Below are 23,580 nucleotides of genomic sequence, written 5' to 3'. Positions count from 1 at the left end.
GAGTGAGTTGCCATTTCCTTCTCCAGTGAATCTTCCTGATCCCGGGACCAAACCAGCATCTCCTGCACTGGCAGGCCAATTCTTTACAACTGAGCCACCTGGGAAGCCCATTTAAGAGCTTAGTGAAAGGAAAATATGACCATATAGTCCGGTGTGACATCCACTAAGGAGCCTAGTTCTTAATCCCAAGTTAGCACTCAGCCTCCAAGACTGTGGTCAGCCATATTGGCACCACTCTGTTGAAAAAGACAAGTGTTAGTGTTTCCGGCAGGAGCCAGTAGACAGTATTCATTAGGTGGTCCACCCAAACTCTATGCGACACTCCACACTGCCCTTCAGGAACTGTGCTGTTCACCCCTCATTTCTTCTCAGCCCTGACCTCTGGGTGACAGCTGAGGTGGGAAAGATTAAGATTCAGATTGGGTGAGTTCAGAAACCATCCTGGCTTAAAAGCTTCGTCTCCAGAGGAACCAATATTTCTTTTATCAACTCCAGCATACCTTGCAGGATTCCTACAAGAATATATTTATGTGTAAGAGTCACTTTCACTCCAGCAAGCCCCAAATTATAGTTTCCAATCAGGTATTTACAAATCAGTCCAAATGCAATCTGCCAATGTAGGTTCATTCTTACCATAAGCAATGTTGCTTAGCAACACAGTTACCACATACCACCTTATCGGGTTACCAAGGAAACAGCTAGAAAGTTATCAAAAGGTCACATTCTACTGCAGAAAGGAAACGGGTTGTGTCAATCCATTACCCACATCTGACCTCATTCACAAAAGTGTGAAATCAGGTTGAATTTATGATTTTGTATGTGAATATGGTATAATTCCCTCTGGTAATTTTTTTTCTAGAGCTGATGTATACAGTTGAACTTGCTGGAGGGCTTGGTGCTATCCTTCTGCTGCTTGTTTGTTTGGTGACCATCTACAAATGTTACAAGATAGAAATCATGCTCTTCTACAGGAATCATTTTGGGGCTGAGGAGCTAGATGGAGGTAAGCTGAGTCCCTTCTTGTAATGTTCTTTCTATTCATATTTGTTTCCTGCTTTTGTTTTGCTGAAGGAAAGAAAAGTTACCTGAATAACCATTTCCAGCATCTCGTAGAGTCTTTCAATGTTCAGTTGGTAAATTCATCTTTTATATGGAATGCTATGTGTGATGCTTTGGAGCCAATAGGTATTATCCTCTAAAAATAAGAAAGCAGCACTTACCGTTTTTAGAATGGTGTTCCAAAGAGCACTTCTGAATTACAAATGCTGACTACAGTGTTATCAGAGTGTTCATTTCTCTCACCTTGTAATCAGTACTGAAAAGTCCAGCTTTACTCCTGTATAGGTAAGGAGTGTCTCTTTTAATCGTGCTCCCTAGCTCAGTAGTTTGAAGTGAATCTTAATTTGTCTCTTGTTTAGCCTGATCAGTTATAATAAACAGTACTGAGTATTTTAGAATTCATCCAGCAGTCTTTCAACCCTGTTTATTTAGCTTTATTTGGACAGGCTAATTTTTATTCCAAGTGGGGGCCCACAGAGAGGGAAGTGCACAAACACATTGTTTTGATAATAATAAATCTAATACTTGTGCTCCAACTGGGTAAGTAAATATTGTTTTCATATAATCATTATTATTATTTGCCTCTGGTCAGTCATAAATATGATTACAATCTAAGAATAATTTGGAGTTGTTAAAATTGAACTCCATAAACTGCCCATTAGTGGACTAAAGCTTTTTTTTTTTTTTTTCCCTCTTTTGGTCATTTGAAAGTGATTCATATATAACATTAATTTGCAACATAGGAAGCATATGTGAAGTGACAATAAACAGTACATACGATCAGTATTTCTTGATCATTTTCATAATCTCTTTTTATTGACTATCCATTTTTCACTTACCATTACAAAGGAAAATGAAACAATTGCCCATGTTACCACATTTCCACAGGCCTCTAGAGTAAGTCACAGGTAGAGTGTAGGCTGTCAGACTTGTGAAGAGGAGCAATTTATTCAGCATCCCTAACACTCCTCTCTGTAGCCTTCTCCCCTTGCCATTACAGTGAAATCTGCGCTACAGCAAGACTGCTTTTTTTCTCATTTTAAAGTACCGATTAGCCTATTTATTCTTTGTTTCTAACTTTCTTGCCTATTCATACAGATTATTAATTTTTTTGCTACTGCTTCAAAGAGATATGAGAAAATTGCCAAAGTCAGAGTCATTGTTGAATTAGAATCAAGCTGAGTACTAGGCCTTCTTAAAAGCATTTTTGCTAAACCTCAGAAAAACTCAGGTCAATAGTATAATCTCTCTTTTACTGATAAAGCAACTGAGGCTCCCAGAGTTAAATAACTTACTAAAGAAGATACCACTAGTATTATTGTAAGTGGCCAAGATGAGATTTGAATATAGGTATATTTTCAAAGCATTTATTTGATTGAACACTGAGCCCTTGTTATTTTTAGCCTTTAAAAATTTGGTATGTTCAGCATAGCTTCAAGATCTGATGTTATTTGCACAATTAACACAGTAGAAGGTATTTGAAAAGATATTACCTAAACAAGTCTCATTTTATCTATTAACATTATTTTGGATATAATTTTTGTTCTAAATGATATGAAGGATTTCACCCAAATGATAAATTTCCAGTATAATTTTTTGTCACATTATGAATGGTAGAAGATTCTAAACAGTTTCAGTTCAGTTCAGTAGCTCAGTCACGTCCGACTCTTTGTGAGCCCATGGTCTACAGCATGCCAGGCTTCCCTGTTCATCACCAACTTCCGGAGCTTAGTGAAACTCATGTCAATCAAGCCGGTGATACCATTCAGTCATCTCATCCTCTGCCATCCCCTTCTCCTCTCACCTTCAATCTTTCCCAGCATCAGGGTCTTTTCAAATGAGTCAGTTCTTCACATCAGTTGGCCACAGTATTGGAGTTTCAGCTTCAACATCAGTCCTTCCAATGAATATTCAAGACTAATTTCCTTTAGGATGGACTGGATATATCTCCTTGCTGCCCAAGGGACTCTCAAGAGTCTTCTTCAACACCACAGTTTAAAAGCATCAGTTCCTCAGTGCTCAGCTTTCTTTGTAGTCCAACTCTCACATCCATACATGACTATTGGAAAAATCATAGCTTTCACTAGACAGACCTTTGTTGGCAAAGTAATGTCTCTGCTTTATAATATGCTGTCTAGATTGGTCATAGCTTTTCTTCCAAGGAGCAAGCATCATTTAATTTCATGGCTGCAGTCACCATCTGCAGTGATTTTGGAGCCCAGAAAAATAGTCTCTCACTGTTTCCATTGTTCCCCATCTATTTGCCATGAAGTGATGGGACCAAATGCCATGATCTTTGTTTTTCTGAATGTTGAGCTTGAAGCCAACTTTTTCGCTCTCCTCTTTCACTTTCATCAAGAGGCTCTTTAGTTCTTCTTCACTTTCTGCCATAAGGATGATGTCATTGGCATGTCTGAGGTTATTGATATTTCTCCCAGCAATCTTGATTCCAGCTTGTGCTTCTTCCAGCCCGATGTTTCTCATGATGTACTCTGCATATAAGTTAAATAAGCAGGGTGACAATATATAGCCTTCACATCCTCCTTTCCCAATTTGGAACCAGTCTGTTGTTCCATGTCCATTTCTAACTGTTGCTTCTTGACCTGCATACAGGTTTCTCAGGAGGCAGGTAAGGTGGTCTGGTAGCCCGTCTCTTGAATTTTCCACAGTTTGTTATAATCCACACAGTCAAATGCTTTGGCATAGTCAATAAAGCAGAAGTAGATGTTTTTTGGAACTCTCTTGCTTTTGCGATGATCCAGCAGATGTTGGCAACTTGATCTCTGGTTCCTCTGCCCTTTCTAAATCCAGCTTGAACATCTGGAAGTTCACAGTTCATGTACTGTTGAAGCCTGGCTTGGAGAATTTTGAGCATTACTTTACTAGCATGTGAGATGAGTGCAATTGTGTGGTAGTTTGAGCATTCTTTGGCATTGCCTTTCTTTGGGATTAGAATGAAAACTGACCTTTTCCAGTCCTGTGGCCACTGCTGAGTTTTCCAAATTTGCTGGCATATTGAGGGCAGCACTTTCACAGCATCATCTTTCAGGATTTGAAATAGCTCAGCTGGAATTCCATCACCTCCACTAGCTTTGTTCGTAGTGATGCTTCCTAAGGCCAACTTGACTTCACATTCCAGGATGTCTGGCTCTAGGTGAATGATCACACCATCATGGTTATCTGGGTCATGAAGACCTTTTTTGTACAGTTCTTCTGTGTATTCTTGCCACCTCTTCTTGATATCTTCTACTTCTGTCAGATCCATACCATTTCTGTCCTTATTGTGCCCATCTTTGCATGAAATGTTCCCTTGGTATCTCTAGGTTTCTTGAAGAGATCTCTAGTCTTTCCCATTCTATTATTTTCCTCTGTTTCTTTGCATTGACCACTGAGGAAGGCTTTCTTATCTCTCCTTGCTATTCTTTGGAACTCTGCATTCAGATGGGTACATCTTTCCTTTTCTCCTTTGCCTTTAGTTTCTCTTCTTTTCTCAGCTATTTGTAAGGCCTCCTCAGACAACCATTTTGCCTTTTTGTATTTGTTTTTCTTGGGGATGGTCTTGATCACTGCCTCCTGTACAAAGTCATGAACCTCTGTCCATAGTTCTTCAGGCACTCTATCTATCAGATCTAATCCCTTGTATCTATTTGTCACTTACACTGTATAATCGTAAGGGATTTGATTTAAGTTTAGATGTTTAGAGTTAGATGTTACTGAACCTTAGTTGCATCTCCTTGGATTCTTCTACACATTATTATAATTGAATAAATATCTACTATTGCAGTGTTGAAAAATTTCTGTAACATCATGAATCCCCATTCTTCCTAGCCCTCCCACAAGTCCTTTCTTCTTCCAAAGAAGAGATAATTGTTAAGAGAATGCACACTTTTCTTGACTTGGCTTCAGAAACTGTAATTTGAAAGTCAAAGTTGATCAGCTATCTTTATTCTTGGCTACCATGTTACCTCCCCTGAAATGGGAATACATGAAGCGCTCTTGGAAAGAAAGGAAACCAGTGTGAAGAAGAAGAGGGAAAGAAACTTTAGCTCATCTTTTGAAGTAATGTCAGTACTACAGTGATTGTTAATAACAGATTCATTGACCATTTCTTATGTATGTATTAAACGACAAGTGTTGTGTTGACTATTTTATTGATACAGAGAAAATCATACAACCAGAAAGACAGAATTGAAACCCAGGTCTAAATCCCCAAATTTTCCTAATTTCCTTCACTGTATCAGACTAGGAAATGGACTGTTTGGCATCTGGACACATTCAGTCGATTCCTTTCAAGTCTTTACAATGGGCGTTACCTGACTGTATCAGCTCTGTATCAGAAAGATTCTATTTTTCCAAGATGAAACATACTGATGCTTTGCTCTCTTGGTTTGTTCACATCAGTCTTTGTACCCTTCTACACAACCTTACATTGTAATGTTTCCCCTAGACTCAGGCCTTAGCATTTTTCTTTTAATTCTGCAGCACCACATTTTTGGATCATATGTACAACCCTGTCTATAGTTGCATTTATGTACAAATTTCTCCTAAATGTCTTCCTCCAAGTTCTCTTGTTTTATTATCATTTTCTCATAACCTTTTGGTTTTTTTACACTATGATAGGAACCAAGACCAGCTTTTGCATTACGCATCCCCCCACACTCATTCCTTACCATTTTCCGTTTTACATCTCAATTCTCTGTATTGTCCTTTACCTCATTTGCTTCACTTCCTCTCCATCTGCCATTTCCAACTAGTTATCATGATCAACTAACACATTATTGACAAGAGATATATTAACACATCTTTTGTTACCCAAACATTATTGACCAGAGATATATCAATGCATTTTTATACAGAGTGATACAATTAACATGACTGTGCATAGTTTTTAGAGCTTTAACTTAATCAAGGGTTCATTACACAACTTACAATTGTCGTTATCATTCGTATTTTGCTCTGTTCAGTTTTTATCCCAACCTTCTGTGTATTATAAATGCAAGTTTATTACTATAAAACTTTCAAAAATGCCACATCACAAAATTTTGAGTAAAGGACTTTTCAGTGAATTTTATGCAGATACATATATAATACTGTCTTAGAAGATGATAGTTCTTCAGAATACAGTACTGATTCAGACAATGTGAACATTCAGTTCAGTCGCTCAGTTGTGTCTGACTCTTTGTGACCCCATGAACCGCAGCACGCCAGGCCTCCCTGTCCATCACCAACTCCCAGAGTCCACCCAAACCCATGTCCATTGAGTTGGTGATACCATGCAACCATCTTATCCTCTGTCGTCCCCTTCTCCTCTCACCTTCAATCTTTCCCAGCATCAGGGTCTTTTCAAATGAGTCAGTTCTTCACATCAGTTGGCCACAGTATTGGAGTTTCAGCTTCAACATCAGTCCTTCCAATGAATATTCAGGACTAATTTCCTTTAGAATGGACTGGATGGATCTCCTTGCTGTCCAAGGGACTCTCAAGAGTCTTCTCCAATACCACAGTTCAAAAGCATCAATTCTTTGGCACTCAGCTTTCTTTACAGTCCAACTCACATCCATACATGACTACTGGAAAAAACATAGCTTTCACTAGACGGACCTTCATTGCCAAAGTAATGTCTCTTCTTTTTAATATGCTGTCTAGGTTGGTCATAACTTTTCTTCCAAGGAGCAAGCGTCTTTTAATTTCATGGCTGCAGTCACCATCTGCAGTGATTTTGGAGCCCAAAAAATAAAGTCTGTCACTGTTTCCACTGTTTCCCCACCTATTTGCCATGAAGTGATAAGACCGGATGCCATGATCTTCGTTTTCTGAATGTTGAGTTTAAAGCCAACTTTTTCACTCTCCTCTTTCACTTTCATCAAGAGTCTCTTTAGTTCTTCGCTTTCAGCCATAAGGGTGGTGTCATCTGCATATCTGAGATTATTGGTACTTCTCCTGGTTATGATTATTGATATTTCATCCTGCCAGAGAAGAAAGCTTTCTTAGCTCAGAAAACACCTACTGTAACAGGGTAACCCAACTAAACATGTGTAGCCTTGCCAACCCCATAGAATCTGGTCATACATAATTCCCAGTTAGAATGAGATGCTGGTCTTTGGACAAACACAGCTGTTGAGAATGGACCCAAGACAATGCAGTTACCCATAATTCTCAGGTCCCTTTGGTAAATGAACTAACTCTAATGGTTAGAGGTAGGAGAAGATTAATTACTACTCTACCACCTTGATTCCATAAAATACTGAAAGAAAATTTGTACAAATTCTGCTGCATATACATTTCTTAATAAATGAACATGTAACCTATCCTATCAACTTGAAGAAGATCCAGCTCTGTGTCACATGAGTGTTTATGAGAGTTCCCAAAAAAACCTTGCCCTTGAGGCACATGCTATCCCAGTGTCAGGATTAGGCTAACCATCTAATGATGTCTAAGAATATTCCTTATCAACTGGGAACTATGTATGATACAGGAAACTGTCATAGTAGTCAATGAAAAGCAGAATATAAAAAGATTTGTATACTATGATGATCAGCTTTGAAGAGAGCTATGTGTCCATGTTGATAAGAACTGAAAGGTACTATTCAGACATGAAAACAACATTCTAGGGCATTATAATTTGAGATGTTATATCTATATTTTTTCAAAAATTTATTTAATATTTACTGTCTTTTCTATTACATATAACTTTTAAAATTCTTTCTGCAATAAATTTGGGTGTATGATAAACCCAAAAGAAATATTCTTTGTTAGGACACAGGACCATTTGAAATCAAGTCTGAAACAGTTTCCCTAAGCGGAAAGGTCTCTGGCCCCACTAGACATCTGAGGAGTGGGATGTGTCTCTAAATGATGTTAAGTTACTCATGTCTTTTCTTGTTGAAGTATAGTTGATTTACAATAATGTTGTGTTATTTTCAGGTGTATGGCAAAGTGATTCAGTTATATATATATATATATGTGTGTGTGTGTGTGTGTGTATGTATATACACACATAAATATATTTATTCTCTTTCAGATTTTTTTCCCTTATAGGTTCTTCCAAAATATTCATTATAGTTCCCTATGATATACAGTAAATCCTTGTTGCTTATCTATTTTATATATAGTAGAGCATGCATGTTAATCACAAACTCTTAATTTATCCCTCCCCCACTTTCACGTAACCATAAGTTTGTTTTCCATCTCTGGATCTATTCCTGTTCTGTAAATAACTTCATTTCTATGTTATTTTAGATTCCACATGTAAGTGATATCATGTGGTATTTGTATTTTTCTGTCTGGCTTACTTCATTTAGTATGATAATCTCTAGGTCCATCCATGTTGCTGCAAATGGTATTATTTCACCCTTTTCTGGCTGAGTAATATTCCATTGTATGCGTGTTTGTGTATGTGGACATATTCCTTGTCCATTTATCTGTCAATGGACATTTAGGTTACTTCCATGTCTTGACTATTGTCAGTAGTACTGCGGTGAACTCTGGCGTGCATGTATCTTTTTGAATGAGAGTTTTCTCTGGATATATACCCAGGAGTGGGAATGCTGGATCATATGGTAATTCTGTTTTCAGTGTTTTAAGGAGCCTCCATACTGTTCTCCACAGTAGCTGTACTACATTCCCCACAACAGTATAGGAGGGTTACTGTTTTCCACACACTCTCCAGCATTTGTTATTTGTAGATTTTTTTAAATGATGGCCATTCTGACAGGTGGGAGGTGGTACCTCATTGTAGTTTTGGTTTGCATTTTTCTAATAATTACTAATGTTGAGAATTTTTTCATGTACCTGTTAACCATCAGTATGTCTTCTTGGAGAAATATCCGTTTAGGTCTTCTGCCCATTTTATGAGTGAATTGTTCGGTTTTTTGTTTTTTGTTTGTTTGTTTGTTTGTTTGTTTGTTTTAGCTCTATGAGCTCTTTGGATATTTTGGAAGTTAATCCCTTGTCAATTGCATCATTTGCAAATATTTTATCCCATTCTATTAGTTGTCTTTTCATTTTGTTTATGATTTCTTGGGCATATGTCTTAAGTAGCACTGATTTCAACATTGAGGGTCCATTTCCAAAATCCATTATACTTAATAAAAAAAGTTGCTAATTTTAGCAGTGAAACTTGATTTCTAATATCCATTGTGCTAATTCATGAAGCGTCTACTTTTGATCAGAAATAATGATAGTTGAAGTGTTTGTAGTGGCTCTAGAGTGTTCCCTTATTCTAATTAAATGCTAGCTGAGCATCCTGATAAAGGCAACCTACTGTCTCTAGAGCTGAATATACACTGATATGATGTCTCACCATGTTTGCCAGAATATTTACAAAGAAAATACTGTTATCAGACTCATTTGCCCCTACATGCCTCTGACTGAGATTTTCCTTCCACTCTGTTTAAATGCTTGTGTAAAGATAGGCCGTCCTTCTTTCTTTCCTTCCTTCTTGTCTCTTCTCCCTGCCTTCTCTTTTCCTCTTTCATATACAGCTCATGTTTCCCCCTAACTTACAGAGATGCCCCTCATGATCCCAAGATGTAGTCATTTTCTCCTTCATCTATACCAAAATGGCCCTTCAGGCACATCATTTTTATAGCTCTTTCACTTTGAATGATGAACACTTACTAGTAAATACTTACTACTTGTACAGCATTATGAATTCAAGATTCCATACCACATTTATTTATTTGTGGAAGCAAAAGGCTCAGAGTCATGAATAAAAGAATTGTTCCAAAAATCTTTCAAGGATGTCTAGATTTTAGAATTGTCTCTAAAAATAAAAAAATATAACAGATATTTAAAGAAAAACAAGAGTATAATGTTATAGTCCATGAATAAAAGGAAACAGCAAAGAGTAAGCTGTCTTACACTGATGATTGTTTTGGTAGATGTCAGTAAGGTACTATGTAAGATTTCATTAAGGTATAGTTTATGGGAACAAGCTTAAGACTTCATTTGAAGGCGGGGGGATCTTGTGCTAGACAGGGTGAATCTACTTTTTGTTTGTTTTTCTCAGATTATAAAGTGCTTTCTTTTGCTTTTATCTCCTGTGTATGGGATTTGAGGGATGTGCTTATTCATAATGATGGCAGGGCTTGGCAGGGTAAGCTTATGCAAACACTACAATAACTAATATGATTCCTATTTGAAAGATAAAGAAAGAAATCTCTTCTAGTTCTACTTTAAGAATTATTACAGATATTGGACAAAGTGAATCAGAGCAATCTTTCATAATCTCTACCCACTGACCCTGGAAAATAAGAACTGTTCCATTTAAAGCATTTGCAATAAATTGGTATCTATACAGTCTTATGTCATAGAATTTATTTTTCATTCTTCTTCAGTTATAAGGTTACTGACTATTAAGTGTTTCAGGAATCATTGTCCTCATGATGGAACATTGTCTTCGGTGACACACAGTACTTCCATAAAATCATTTAGAAACACCCTCGGGTTTTTTGTTTGTTTGGGGGTATTTTTTGGTGGTGGTAATTAGATAATTTGCCTACACGTGAATTATCTAGACTGTGTTTTTGAGTTTCAGAAGGAGAAACTGATATAGCTGATTTTGGTGTATACTTTACTCAAAATCGTAAGCTAAGTGATAGGAATCAAGCTTTTTTACTCCAAATCTCATGTTCTCTATAGCATGCTGCCAACTCTTACCCTCTTTTTTCTTTTTTTCCCCTAGTTTTATTGAGAAATAATTGACATACATCATTTTGCAAGTTCAAGGCATATAACCTAATGGTTTGAATTACATGGATTATGAAAAAAGTACCATAATAGGCTCAGCTAATATCCATCTTCACATATAGATACAATAAAAATAAAAGAAAGAAAAAAGGAAAAAACTTCTCCTTGTGATGAGAACTCATATGATTTACTGTCTATTAACAACTTCCCTGTATAATAAACAGCAGTGTTAGGTATAGTCATGTTGTACATTATATCCATAGTACTTACTTATTTTATAACTAGAAATTTGTAACTTTTGACCACTTTCCTCCAATATTGCCTCTTCTACCCTCCACCTCTGACAACTATAAGTTTGGTCTTTTTTCCATGAGTTTAAGTTTCAAAACTACAAAGCATTTATGAAAGAAATTGTAGAAGACACAAACAAGTGGAAAGGTATCCTGTGTTCATGGATTGAAAAAATAATTCTGTTAAAATGGCAATTCTAGCAAAAGCCTTCTGTAGATGCAATGCAATCCCTATCAAGGGTCCAGATGCGTTTTTTACAGAAGTAGAAAATACACTACTTAAATTAACATGGACCCATGAAAGACTCTAAATAGCAAAAGAAATCCTGAGAAAGAATAAAGCAGGAGTTATCAGGCTTCATGCTCAGATGGTAAAACATCTGCCTACAATGTGGGAGACCTGGGTCCAGAAGATCCTCTGGAGAAGGAAATGGCAACCCACTCCAGTACTCTTGCCTGGAAAATCCCATGGGCAGGGGAGCCTGGTTAGCTACAGTCCATAGGGTTGCAAAGAGTAGGACACGACTGAGTGAAGAGTGACTTCACTTCACTATCACACTTCAAAACAGTATATGTGTATGTATGTGTATATATATATATATATAGGCATAAAAAGACAAGTAGACCAATGGGATAGAATGAGAACACAGAAATAAACCCAAGCAAATATGGTGTTACCCTCCTAATTAAGACTTTTACCATCTACGCTGCCCACTGTCCTCTTAAGAATTCAAAGGAAACTAACTAGTATCTACTGAATACCTGCTTTGGGCCAAGCATTTCACTGTATGGTGGAGACTCATTTAATCCTAGACATGTTCTTCCAGTTCAGTTCAGTTCAGTCACTCAGTCGTGTCCAACTCTTTGCGACCCCATGAGTCACAGCATGCCAGGCCTCCCTGTCCATCACCAACTCTCTGAGTTCACTCAAACTCATGTCCATCGAGTCGGGGATGCCATACAGCCATCTCATCCTCTGTCATCCCCTTCTCCTCCTGCCCAATCCCTCCAAGCATCAGAGTCTTTTCCAATGAGTCAACTCTTCGCATGAGGTGGCTGAAGTACTGGAGTTTCAGCTTTAGCATCAGTCCTTCCAATGAACACCCAGGACTGATCTCCTTTAGGATGGACTGGTTGGATCTCCTTGCAGTCCAAGGGACTCTCAAGAGTCTTCTCCAACACCACAGTTCAAAAGCATCCATTCTTCAGCGCTCAGCCTTCTTCACAGTCCAACTCTCACATCTATACATGACCACTGGAAAAACCATAGCCTTTACTAGATGGACCTTTGTTGGCAAAGTAACGTCTCTGCTCTTCAATATGCTATCTAGGTTGGTCATAACTTTTCTTCCAAGGAGTAAGCGTCTTTTAATATCATGGCTGTAATCACCACCTGCAGTGATTTTGAACCCAAAAGACTAAAGTCTGACACTGTTTCCACTGTTTCCTCATCTATTTCCCATGAAGTGATGGGACCAGATGCCATGACCTTCGTTTTCTGAATAGGGAGCTGCAGTTTTATAGATCTGGAAATGAACTCTCAAATGAGTAAAATAAAATTAATGGCAGTCTGAATTTAAGCTCAGCTGCTGTTCTTTTCCTTCACTGTATCATACCGTAGATATTTTAATTAGTGACACATTTCAGTATTCAAGGTCCTATGGAATCAAATAGTCCAGAAGAATACCAAGTAATCAAACATGTAAACTAGAACAATATTGTTAAATTTTCAAACTGTAAAAATCAAGCAGATTTATTTTAGAATATAATGGTCAGAGGCTGCCCTGACATGAAAAGTGGAATTTATTAAAACAATGACATTCAGTAATCACAAAATCAAAATATTAATATGTGCATTATGTTTTTTATTCAAAGATATATTTCTGCAGATGTTTTAAATGAAAAACTATTAGTTGGAAATGTAAGAAAACATATAAAGGTCAAGTCTGAAATACAAGAAAGAAATGATTTAATTTTTTAAAAAAAACTCTTATTTATTCAAATTATATCAATGCTAGTTGTTAATGATCACATAATTCTCTGCTAATGTACTACATGCAAATGTAGAAATCATCTTTAAAATGAAATACACTGTTTATCACGGAACCCTGCCCCAGTCTCATTTTGGTAATCCATTTGTTGAATAATAGCCTCTGTCACTAGTCAGTTTCACATATGTGACTTATAAATATTTGAAAATAAATTTTAAAAAGAAATGGCCACCTGCCAATAACATCTGACAACTATTCAATAGGTATTTAAAGGTTAAAAACTCCCAAAGACCTGAATGTAAATCTCAAGCCATTCATATTATCAGTAAATCTCTTTCCTAGTGCACATTCAATATAGCCACCACCTTCATCTTGATAAGGGAGTCTTCATTCTACATTTTCTTAAAAGCTCTATTGTTCTAAAAAAAAAATCCATGGATTGTTTGGCTTCTCAGTCTTTCTAAAGAGAATTGACTAATATCCTCTCATATGTCAAAAAGAAAAATGTTTATTTATCATTTATCTAAACCACTTTTTTAGTCCTGATACAGAGTTCTATATTTTCCTTCTCTCATCAAAATTTCTTAATAATGTTTTTAATTTGTATTTTTATTTCTTCAGTCTCCAGAGTCCAAGCTTTTTTCTCCTCAAATACATCTTTTTATAAAACATAGTAGTTGATTCAGTAAATTGAAGGAGAAAATTCTACTGGACTAATTGTTTGACTTAAAGTAACAAAGCAGCTAGCTAATTGATTAGGTTTGGTATTTTTTGTTTCTCTTTTTACCCCCAGCTTTATTGAGATATAATTGACATATACCATTGTATACGTTCAAGATGTACAACGTGACAATTTGACACACATATACATTGTGAAATGATTGCCACAATAACATTACCTAACATATCCATCACTGCACATAAATATTTCTTTTTGTAGTGAGAACAATTAAGATCTACTTTCTGCCACACTCAAGTATATAATACAGTATTGTTAACCAAGCTTTCTATGTATCCCTAGAAATTATTCATCTTATAGCTGGAAGTTTATTTATTTTGACCAGCATGTCCCCACTCCCAGCCCCTGACAACCACCATTCTACTCTCTTTTTCCATTAGTTCAGCTTTTGCAATTCCACATTGTAAGTGAGATCATTCAATATTTGGCTTTCTCTGTCTGACTTGTTTCACTTAAGCATAATGCCCTCAAGGCCCACCCAAATAAAATAGGTTTCCTTCATTGTTATGGCTGAATAATATTTTACAAAACAATATTCTACTGTGTTCATATTTTATGTTCATATTTTTTGGCCATACCATGTGTCATGTGGGATCTTTAGTTCCCTGACCAGGGATCAAACCTGTGCCCCTGCATTAGGAGCAGAGAGTCTTAACCACTGGACTTCCAGGGAAGTCCCCTAGCCTTTATTATTGAAGTATTTTCTTTCTACCAACTTTTTGAGAACTTTTATAATGAAGTTATAAACTGTTTTGTCACATCCTTTTTTCTGAATCTATTGACAGGATCATATGATTTTTATTCCTCATTCTATTAATGTGGCATACCACATTTATTGATTTGCACATGTTGATCCATCCTTGCATCCCAGGAATAAATCCCACTTGATCATGTTGTATTATCTGTTTAAGGTACAGTAGAATTTGGTTTGCTAGTATTTTGTTGAGAATTTCTGTATCTATATTCATTAGGGCTATTGATTTGTAGTTTTCTTGTAGTATTCTTACCTGGCTTTTGTATCAGGATAATGCTGGCATCATAAAATTCATTTAGATGTGTTCCCTCCTCTTTTATTTTTTCCTTGGAAGAGTTTGCAAAGGATTACGTTATTTCTTCTTTAAATATTTGGTAGAATTTACCAGCCAAAGTGGTTACTAGCTTGAGAATTTCTGTCTGGTTCTTCTTTATGGTTTCTGTTTCTTTATTAAATGGAAGATCCCCTGGAGAAGGGAACAACTGCCCACTCCAGTATTCTGACCTGGAGAATTCCATGGACTGCATAGTCCATGGGATCACAAAGAGTTGGACACAACTTCGTGACTTTCACATTTTATTCATGCATTATTTTCCTGACTTCGTTAAACTGCCTGTATTTATTTTCACTGATTTTCTTTAAGATGATTATTTTTACTTTTTTATCTCACAAGTTGTAGACCTCCATTTCTTAGGTGTTGGTTACCGGCACATTATTACTTTCCTTAGGTGATACCATATTTGCCTGATTCTTTGTGATCCATGTATCCTTGCATTGGTGTCTGTACATTTGAAAAAGGAAATATCTTTTCTAGTCTTTAAAGACTGACTTTAGCAGGTAAAGTTCTGTCTGTTCCCCAGGCCAATGCAATTACTTCCAGAAACCTAATCATTCTGGGTTGGAGCTCAGGTTCATACGGGTCCTATCTGGTCTCTGGGTGGATAGGAATACCTCTAGAACCTTGTTCAGTAGTATAGCACTTGGACAGGTTTTCACTTCAGGATCCACAGTTATGTCTTCAGTTGGAGGACCTATTACCAGGAGTGTGGATGGGTATGGCTCCCACCAGGTCACTGGGATGGCTAATGCCTGATCATTGGATGGGTCCTTGGGTGGGCAGGACTGGCTCTGTGCTGCAGAAGAGAGGATACATGCACATGATATCTTATTTGACCATCTTGATGACTTCATTCCTACTTTTCTTTTTTTGTGGGACATTACAGTGAGAATCTCTTGAGAATCATGGAAAGAGTAAACCAATGACTATATGAGAACCTATGAATATTATTAGAAAAGTTGGGTATGTCAACTGCTTTCCATCTCTGCAGTCAACAGAATTATACTTGAGGGTTTAAATTACAGAAAATAACATTTAGAGAATAAAGTTCAGAAAAAGATATAGATTTTGGTACTATCCTTCTATGACATTTAATTTGTTTTCAGCTATTTATAAACTTAAGTTGAATTTGAAAGATCACAGTCCTATCCTTTAAAAATCTTAGCATAATTTTGTTTTTTCTATGATTATAAAAAATCTCACATTTTCAATTTCTTATACACATTAAGATTAGTCAATATGCATTCTTACAGACATAAAAATTATCTAAGAGATATTTCCCATGACTCTGATTCAGCAGGTAACTGAGAAAAAAGCAGAAACCTTAGAATCCATACGTTTTTGACTCAAGAAACGTTACTGCATTAAGCATGATATATGACATGGTATTTTCAGTCTGATAATTTTCAAATCAGGAGTTTGCTTCTGTTGGTAAATAAATGCCTAGCCCAGTACTGCACTGACATAGACTCTGGGGAGAGAAATTAGATATCAATCAAGTGTTCATTGATTTGAGAAAGGATGCTGCTGTAGCTGCTTGCAAGGGGCCTTTTAGTCCTATTTCTTACCAGAATAACCTCCATGTGAACATCTCCTTTTTACCTGGGGGATATTAGCTTAAATCTTGCAAACTCATCCAGATGACATAAAGAGATAGAAAACTGACTGAGACCACAGTACCTATTCCTGGGGTTCATTTAATCTTAATATGGTTACTGACTATATTAGTCTAGGTACGAATTTATCCCCTTTTTGATGAAAGTGTGGATTTTCATGGATTTTCATCTTATTTCTAGATAAAATAGAGTACATACCTTGTAAGTATCAAGTCCCCTTATCATGGAGCTGAGGCTATAGTGTGTAGGCTTTGTGATTCTTTTGATCAGTTATCTGGCAGCTGACTGCAATTCTTTGATACCTTTCAGACCTTGGAGTACCTATGAAAGTGGAAGTGTGGTCACTCAGTCATGTCCGACTCTTTGCAACCCCATGGACTGTAGCCCACCAGGCTCCTCTGTCCATGGAATTCTCCAGGCAAGAATGCTGGAGTGGGTTGCCATTCCCTTCTCCAGAGGGATCTTCACAACCCAGGGATTGAACCCAGGTCTCCTGCATCACAGGCAGATTCTTTACCATTTGAGCTACCTGGGAAGCTCCAATACCTATGCCTGGAGTACCTATACTCTGTTGTAAAGCAGAGTTTCTCAAAGTGTTGCCCCTGGGCTGGCAGCAGTTATCACTTGAGAGTTTTCTATAAATTCCAGTTCTAAGGACCTATTCTAGATATTCTGAATTGAAAACTCCAGAGGTGGGCCCTATCAGTCTGTATTTTAGCAAGTCTTCCAAATTGTTGCCATTCATGCTTAAGTATGAAAACCACTTTTTCAGAGAAGCTTACAAGGACTCTGAGCCTTCAATGAGTCACAATAAGAAAATACAGTTCAAGATTATTCCAAAGAAACTTTGCTAAACTTTGACCCTGTCACTCCTAGTAATTGCTTGAGGAGTCCAGGCAACTTGGAGTATGTATCACCAAAGCCACCTCTCCTAGGAAAGTCCAAATCTTGAGAAAATCTCTCCATTAGCCATAGATATATGTCACGTGATACCCAAACGAGAGGCCATTCATTCATTTAATCAACAGATATGTTTGAGCATCTACTAATCCCTAGTCATATATCTGAATCAAGGATCTTGTGGTCAAAGAAAGAAGATAAGATATGAGCACAATAATATAATATGTGGTAAAAGAGATTACCTTCAACTCAAAGATATCAGACTTAAATTGAAAGGAAACTAACTGCAGAGATAGCTGCTGACTTTTTGACAATGGGTAGCCATGAGTATTTTTCAAGCTACCATAAATGTAATCAGTTGTGAGGTTTGAAAAAATAAAATTTCTGATTCTATGTGGAATGGGCCAGAAGAATAAGGAAACAGAGAGGAAAGACCCAATAAAATATAATTATAGCAGCTGAGGAGAGAGTAGGACCTCACCCTGGATGGAAACAATCCAAAGGATTTTTACCAGTGAATGGCTGTGAGATTATTGCTAATGAAAAGAGATAAATGAAACATGCATCTGACATTTAGAGACTATAGACATGAAATTCTTATGTTACTAAAATTTAAGTGAAATGAAACATGAAGAACAAAGCTTGAGATGGAAAGTTTGTTTGGTTGTGAACATGTGTCCAGGTTACAGATTCATGAGAAAGAATCCAAGATTGGACATCTAAGTTAGGGAGACATCTACATAGACGTGGTTGTTGATGCAATGGGAGAAAAAGAGATTTTTAAGGGAATGTAGGCTGAGAGACAAATGAAACAGGCCACAGAAAACATCTTAAGAAATGACAGCATTTATGAATTGGAAGAGACATGTCCATGCATGAGGCAGGAGAACCAGAAAGTGTCATGTAAGCAAAAGTGACATCCATCTGGAACTTAATAGTATTGGTGGACCAGTTGTTTACATGTGGTCATAAGTGCACTGTTCTCTTTGGTGTTCATATCGATCTGGTTTTCAAATGCTTTTGAGCCTATACAAAACAAAAGGTGAAGAATGAGGATCTAGTCATTACCCATCCCAGATTTGGGCAAACTTCAGTACTTTATAGTACTTTGTAAAAAATTAGAAGAGAAATAATCCCAGAAAAAGAATAGTATATGCATGAAATCATTCTGCAATCTTCAGTCTGGCTTAAAGAGTCCTCCCATTGGCCCATGACACTTGTACTATTCTTTGCAACAATTTTATCCTCTGGAAATAGATTGTGGACTTGTCTATGTCTTCTACTAGACTGGAAGTTACTGACCCATATTGTGAAGGAAGATTTTATATCATAGATATGGCATATGATTATCTGATAAATGGACATTTTAATTAAATATTAACTGGTATTATATTGTAGCTTTATTGTGTGCTATTTTCTATTATTTCTTACTCAAGTATTTACATCAACAAAGTGGTACCACTATAGACCACTGGCATATCTGCATAGACATGGTATCATAAATATAATTATCATTTTTGTGAAAATTGAATTACTGTGTACAGCTATATCCTGCTTAAAGAATAAAGAAAATGCCAAATACCCAAATATGGCATGATTGGGATGATTACTTTTTTTTATTACCTGAAAGTTGCTTTTAAAAATTTTTCCATAGCTAAAGGTTTTTTATTTCCCCAGGGATCCTATAGTAGAGTTGCTAGTTTCTTATATGCCTGTGTTAACTTTAAGTGAAGTAAACAGTTCTCTGAGTTTTCCATAACAAGCTATAGAATGACTTCTAGGTAGTTCAGGATTATCAGACTACTAAATGAACATACATATGTACCTTCAGAAGTGAGTTTTAGTGTCTTTGAAGTCAAAAGGAGTGTCCCAGAGCCACCCAGAGCAAGTCATGGATGCCCCTCTATCTGATATTTTATACCCCAAATATTTTATGTTTTCTATACCAAACGCCAAGATCCTTTTGTTCTGAAATATAAGAGTGTTTCAACTCAACTTGATCTAATAATCAAATAATAACAATGACAATCATCAAGGAAGCACAGAAGAGACCTAAGCATATTGATATTGATAGACACAGCCTACTGATAGTATTTAGAATTGAGGTGAATTATGAATCCTGATATCACACTCTGAAAAGGAAATTGACAGATGAGATTCTGCAGAAGATCAATGACTTCTTGTTGTAGGAAAAAACAAATGAGAATTTTGGGATGTTTATGCTAAGATAAAGATAATGCACAATAGTAGTCAGCAAATATTTGAAGGGTTCGCATGTAAAAATGGAGAAGAATGAGGAAAGAAATCAAATTTTAGAACTAAGTTTAATTCATTTGTTTTTTTATTATAATTTTTGATTCAGTCAAACTGATTAACATGATGAAATAAAATTAGGCAGTAATTTACATGTAAGATAAGTGAAGATCAGGAAAACAATATGTTTTTCTATAATAATTTAGCATATTAATAGTCTTAATACTGAACTCCAAGAACCAGCTCCCAGAGAAAAATTAATTATTCCAAGTTTTGTTTTATCTTTTCCCCAAAAGAAAATCAGCACAATGCACACAACCTAAAAACTATTCCTCAAGCCAGCCAAGCCAATTTCAATTTTCCTTCTTTTTTTTCAACAGGGTAAAATCATCAAAGGAAGGATTAGATGAAATGTACAATTACATAGAATAAGAACATATTATCCAAATATGTGGCTATTATAAGCTGTCAAAATTCTCTATGATCTGTGCATCAAAAATGTTTAATGTTAACATTTCATTGCTATTTTCATTAATTTTTCTCCTACTGTCTTAATAACAACAAACTGTAACTCCTTTATACCCCCAAATTCATTCCACGATACTTGTCATTATTGAATTATTAATGAAAATTAATAACTTCTTCCTCTGGTCTCCGAGAAGTGGGACATTTGGAGATACTTATGAAATAAGGTGATTGTTCTCATGTCCTATTGCTTTCTTTGTAGTGACTTCAGCTTTACTCTGTAATGTTCTTGACAGATAATAAAGATTACGATGCATACTTATCATATACCAAAGTGGATCCTGACCAGTGGAATCAAGAGACTGGGGAAGAAGAACGCTTTGCTCTTGAAATCCTTCCTGATATGCTTGAAAAGCATTATGGATATAAGTTGTTTATACCAGATAGAGATTTAATCCCAACTGGAAGTAAGTTAATGTTTTCATTTAAGAGTGTTTGTGTCCTTGTATCTGTCTGTGTAGTCATCATTTTTAGACAAAATTTTAACTTTTGCTGCTTTTACATCTGTCAGTTTCTCAAGAAAGAAATGGCATGATATGTTCAAATGAAAAATAAGTTTTGATACCCCTGAGGAAGCCACTTCCACTATTCTATAAAGCATCTCATATTATGAGCCTTGACATTTTAAAAAACCAAATGAGAGATTTGTACCTGGGAAAATATTTCAGTCACCGAGAGAAGCAAAAGCCCCATCCTCTATTCTAAGTGATCATTGGCTATTTTCATCTTCTCAAGGGTTTACCTAACAACCAACACTTCTCATTTTCATGCGTGAAAGAGAATCCATTGGGGCTTTCTGGACCAAATGTTCAATTTACTTATTCTGATAAACTCTTTTCTCTGTTGTAGCATACATTGAAGACGTGGCAAGGTGTGTAGATCAGAGCAAGCGGCTGATTATTGTCATGACCCCAAATTACGTAGTCAGAAGAGGCTGGAGCATCTTTGAGCTGGAGACCAGACTTCGAAACATGCTTGTGACTGGAGAGATTAAAGTGATACTCATCGAGTGCAGTGAACTGCGAGGAATTATGAACTACCAGGAGGTGGAGGCCCTCAAGCACACCATCAAGCTCCTGACCGTTATTAAGTGGCATGGACCAAAATGCAACAAGTTGAACTCTAAGTTCTGGAAACGTTTACAATACGAAATGCCTTTTAAGAGGATAGAACCCATTACACATGAGCAGGCTTTAGATGTTAGTGAGCAGGGGCCTTTTGGGGAGCTGCAGACTGTCTCAGCCATCTCCATGGCTGCCGCCACCTCCACAGCTCTAGCCACTGCCCATCCAGATCTCCGATCCACCTTTCACAACACTTACCATTCACAAATGCGTCAGAAACACTACTACCGAAGCTACGAGTATGACGTACCTCCTACTGGCACCCTGCCTCTTACCTCCATAGGCAATCAGCATACCTATTGTAACATCCCTATGACACTCATCAACGGGCAGCGGCCACAGACAAAATCGAGCAGGGAGCAGAATCCAGACGAGGCCCACACAAACAGTGCCATCCTGCCGCTGTTGCCACGGGAGACCAGTATATCCAGTGTGATCTGGTGACAGAAAAGCAAGGGACACCCTGTCCCTGGGAGTTTGAGTAAAGTCTGCAGTCCAGTGCCTGGAACTAAATCCTCGACTGCTGCTGTTTAAAAAACAAAAACAAAAACATGCATTACAATCTCTAGAACATGAGGAAAAACAGGGTCTTGTACATATGTTTTTTGCAATTTCTTTGTAGCATCAGTGTCTTCCTGTTTTACCATGTCTCTTACCATTACATTTTTTGACTTTGTTTTATATGTCATTGGAATTTGTAAATTTACCTTTTTTTAAAGAAGAGACTTATGTATAGATAGAAAACCCTTTTTTGCTTCATTAGTTTAGTTTTAGAATGGGTTTTTATTTCCTTTCCTTGATTTTTGTTTTGCTTTTAACATTTCCTTGGGGTGCTTGGACAAATCTATCCGATGGGACAAGGAGCACCGGATCCTCTCTTGGGTTCTACCTAGGATCAGCAGGGCCATGTGGGCCTTCAGAAAGCAGTGCAACGAATGCCAGCATTGCCACTCGGGAAAAAAAAAATGAGAACACTTGCTCATAGGAGGGCCCCACCAATCAGAGCCCTGAATCTCTTCCTTGTCCCACCTCATTCCCCACCTCTACCCTTCTAATGGTGGCATGACGTGTAAACTCTGAGAAGGGGTAGGGGGGTGGGGTCTAACTGTCTTAACATTTAATTCACTGCTCGTCAGAATACACTCCAGACCCAAAAGTGTGCTAGTCACTTGACAGTGACCACTACAGAGTGCTAAGAAGAGAAGATCAAGGGCATGAAAATGGGGGAGAGTGTGCTGTTTCCGTTTTTTAAATGAGTTGATGTACCCTTATATAAATATATATATATATATATATATATAAACACAGAACAAAACAAAAGAAACAAAAACAAAAAAAAAAAAACAAAAAAAAACAAACAAACAAAAAAACAAAACAAAAAAATCAAGCCCTATATTTGATCACTTCCTGGAAAGGCATGAATGTGTTTGTGGCTGTTTTTGTTTACTATTCTACTTCCTCTTTTCCCTCTATGATTTTCTGCAAATGAGATTATGTGCAAATGCCAGGCAAGTTAACTCAAAAGGGTGAATCAACACAAGTCAAAATGAAATTTACATTGAAGGCTTCCAAACCAAAGGGAAGGACAGGATGTGTCATCAAAATATGTTTTGTCACCTTGTATTATAGAAAGTGTTATTTTCTAAAGAGTCAGTGCAAATCTGTGAAACTTATTATGGGGTCCCCTTGTATTTAAATGTTACTTCACTGTATTTAATTTTCAGTGCTGTAATCAGAATCAAGTGTTTGGTTTCAGTTTGTGAACATAAGCAACACTTATTAATCTCAAAGTGTTTATATAAGAACTCAGGAGGTCAAACATATGAATACCAACAGAAATCAGTATTTTCAAAATAAACATTATTTACACAAAATAGTTTTTAAATTAGATGAGAAAGTATTTAAAATAATTTTACTGTATAAAGAATTAGTTTTATTTTAACTGTATAATTCTGTCAGAAACAGAAAGCTGATGCTCCCAGGAAATTCATCTCTTACCATTTAGCTTTATGTTTGAAATCAATGACATAAGTAGCTAATACATATTCATGTTGAAGATGATACAAAATCAATCCTAAGGGAACTTGCAGAGGGCAAAATTGCTAAAGGGAAATATTACCTAAGTAGCTTTTAGTTTTTAAAAAAATCGATGTGATGAAAACACTGATAATAGAACTTACGCATTACTTTAGTGATTCAATGTAGGAACTTCATTCCAGCCATTGTCCGTGGGCTTGTGTAGTGACTATTGTATGTTTGGTTTATTCCTACCACCAGATAATGAAAAAACGATTCTACAGTT

General features: G+C 36.7%; 1 protein-coding gene across 1 annotated transcript; it reads left to right on the top strand.

The window, feature by feature from the left end:
- The first annotated feature begins 20,366 nt into the window (after positions 1-20,366).
- Positions 20,367-22,535, top strand: LOC102174468 (interleukin-1 receptor accessory protein-like 1). The gene is made up of 2 exons (XM_018044057.1): positions 20,367-20,561; positions 21,004-22,535. The coding sequence occupies exons 1-2, from the start codon at positions 20,378-20,380 to the stop codon at positions 21,720-21,722; spliced, it is 903 nt and encodes a 300-aa protein (XP_017899546.1). The 5' UTR covers positions 20,367-20,377; the 3' UTR covers positions 21,723-22,535.
- Positions 22,536-23,580: the final 1,045 nt, after the last annotated feature.

Source organism: Capra hircus (assembly GCF_001704415.2).
Source record: "Capra hircus breed San Clemente chromosome X unlocalized genomic scaffold, ASM170441v1, whole genome shotgun sequence".
Taxonomy (NCBI): Eukaryota; Metazoa; Chordata; class Mammalia; order Artiodactyla; family Bovidae; genus Capra; species Capra hircus.
This window is presented reverse-complemented; position numbering and strand designations above follow the sequence as displayed.

What these genes read in the sequence shown, in the direction of transcription:
- LOC102174468 (XM_018044057.1), top strand. Translation starts at nt 20,378, where the DNA reads ATGTTCTTGACAGATAATAAAGATTACGATGCATACTTATCATATACC. An exon ending in AGATTTAATCCCAACTGGAA is followed by an intron (nt 20,562 to 21,003) that starts GTAAGTTAATGT and finishes TCTCTGTTGTAG; the next exon opens with CATACATTGAAGACGTGGCA.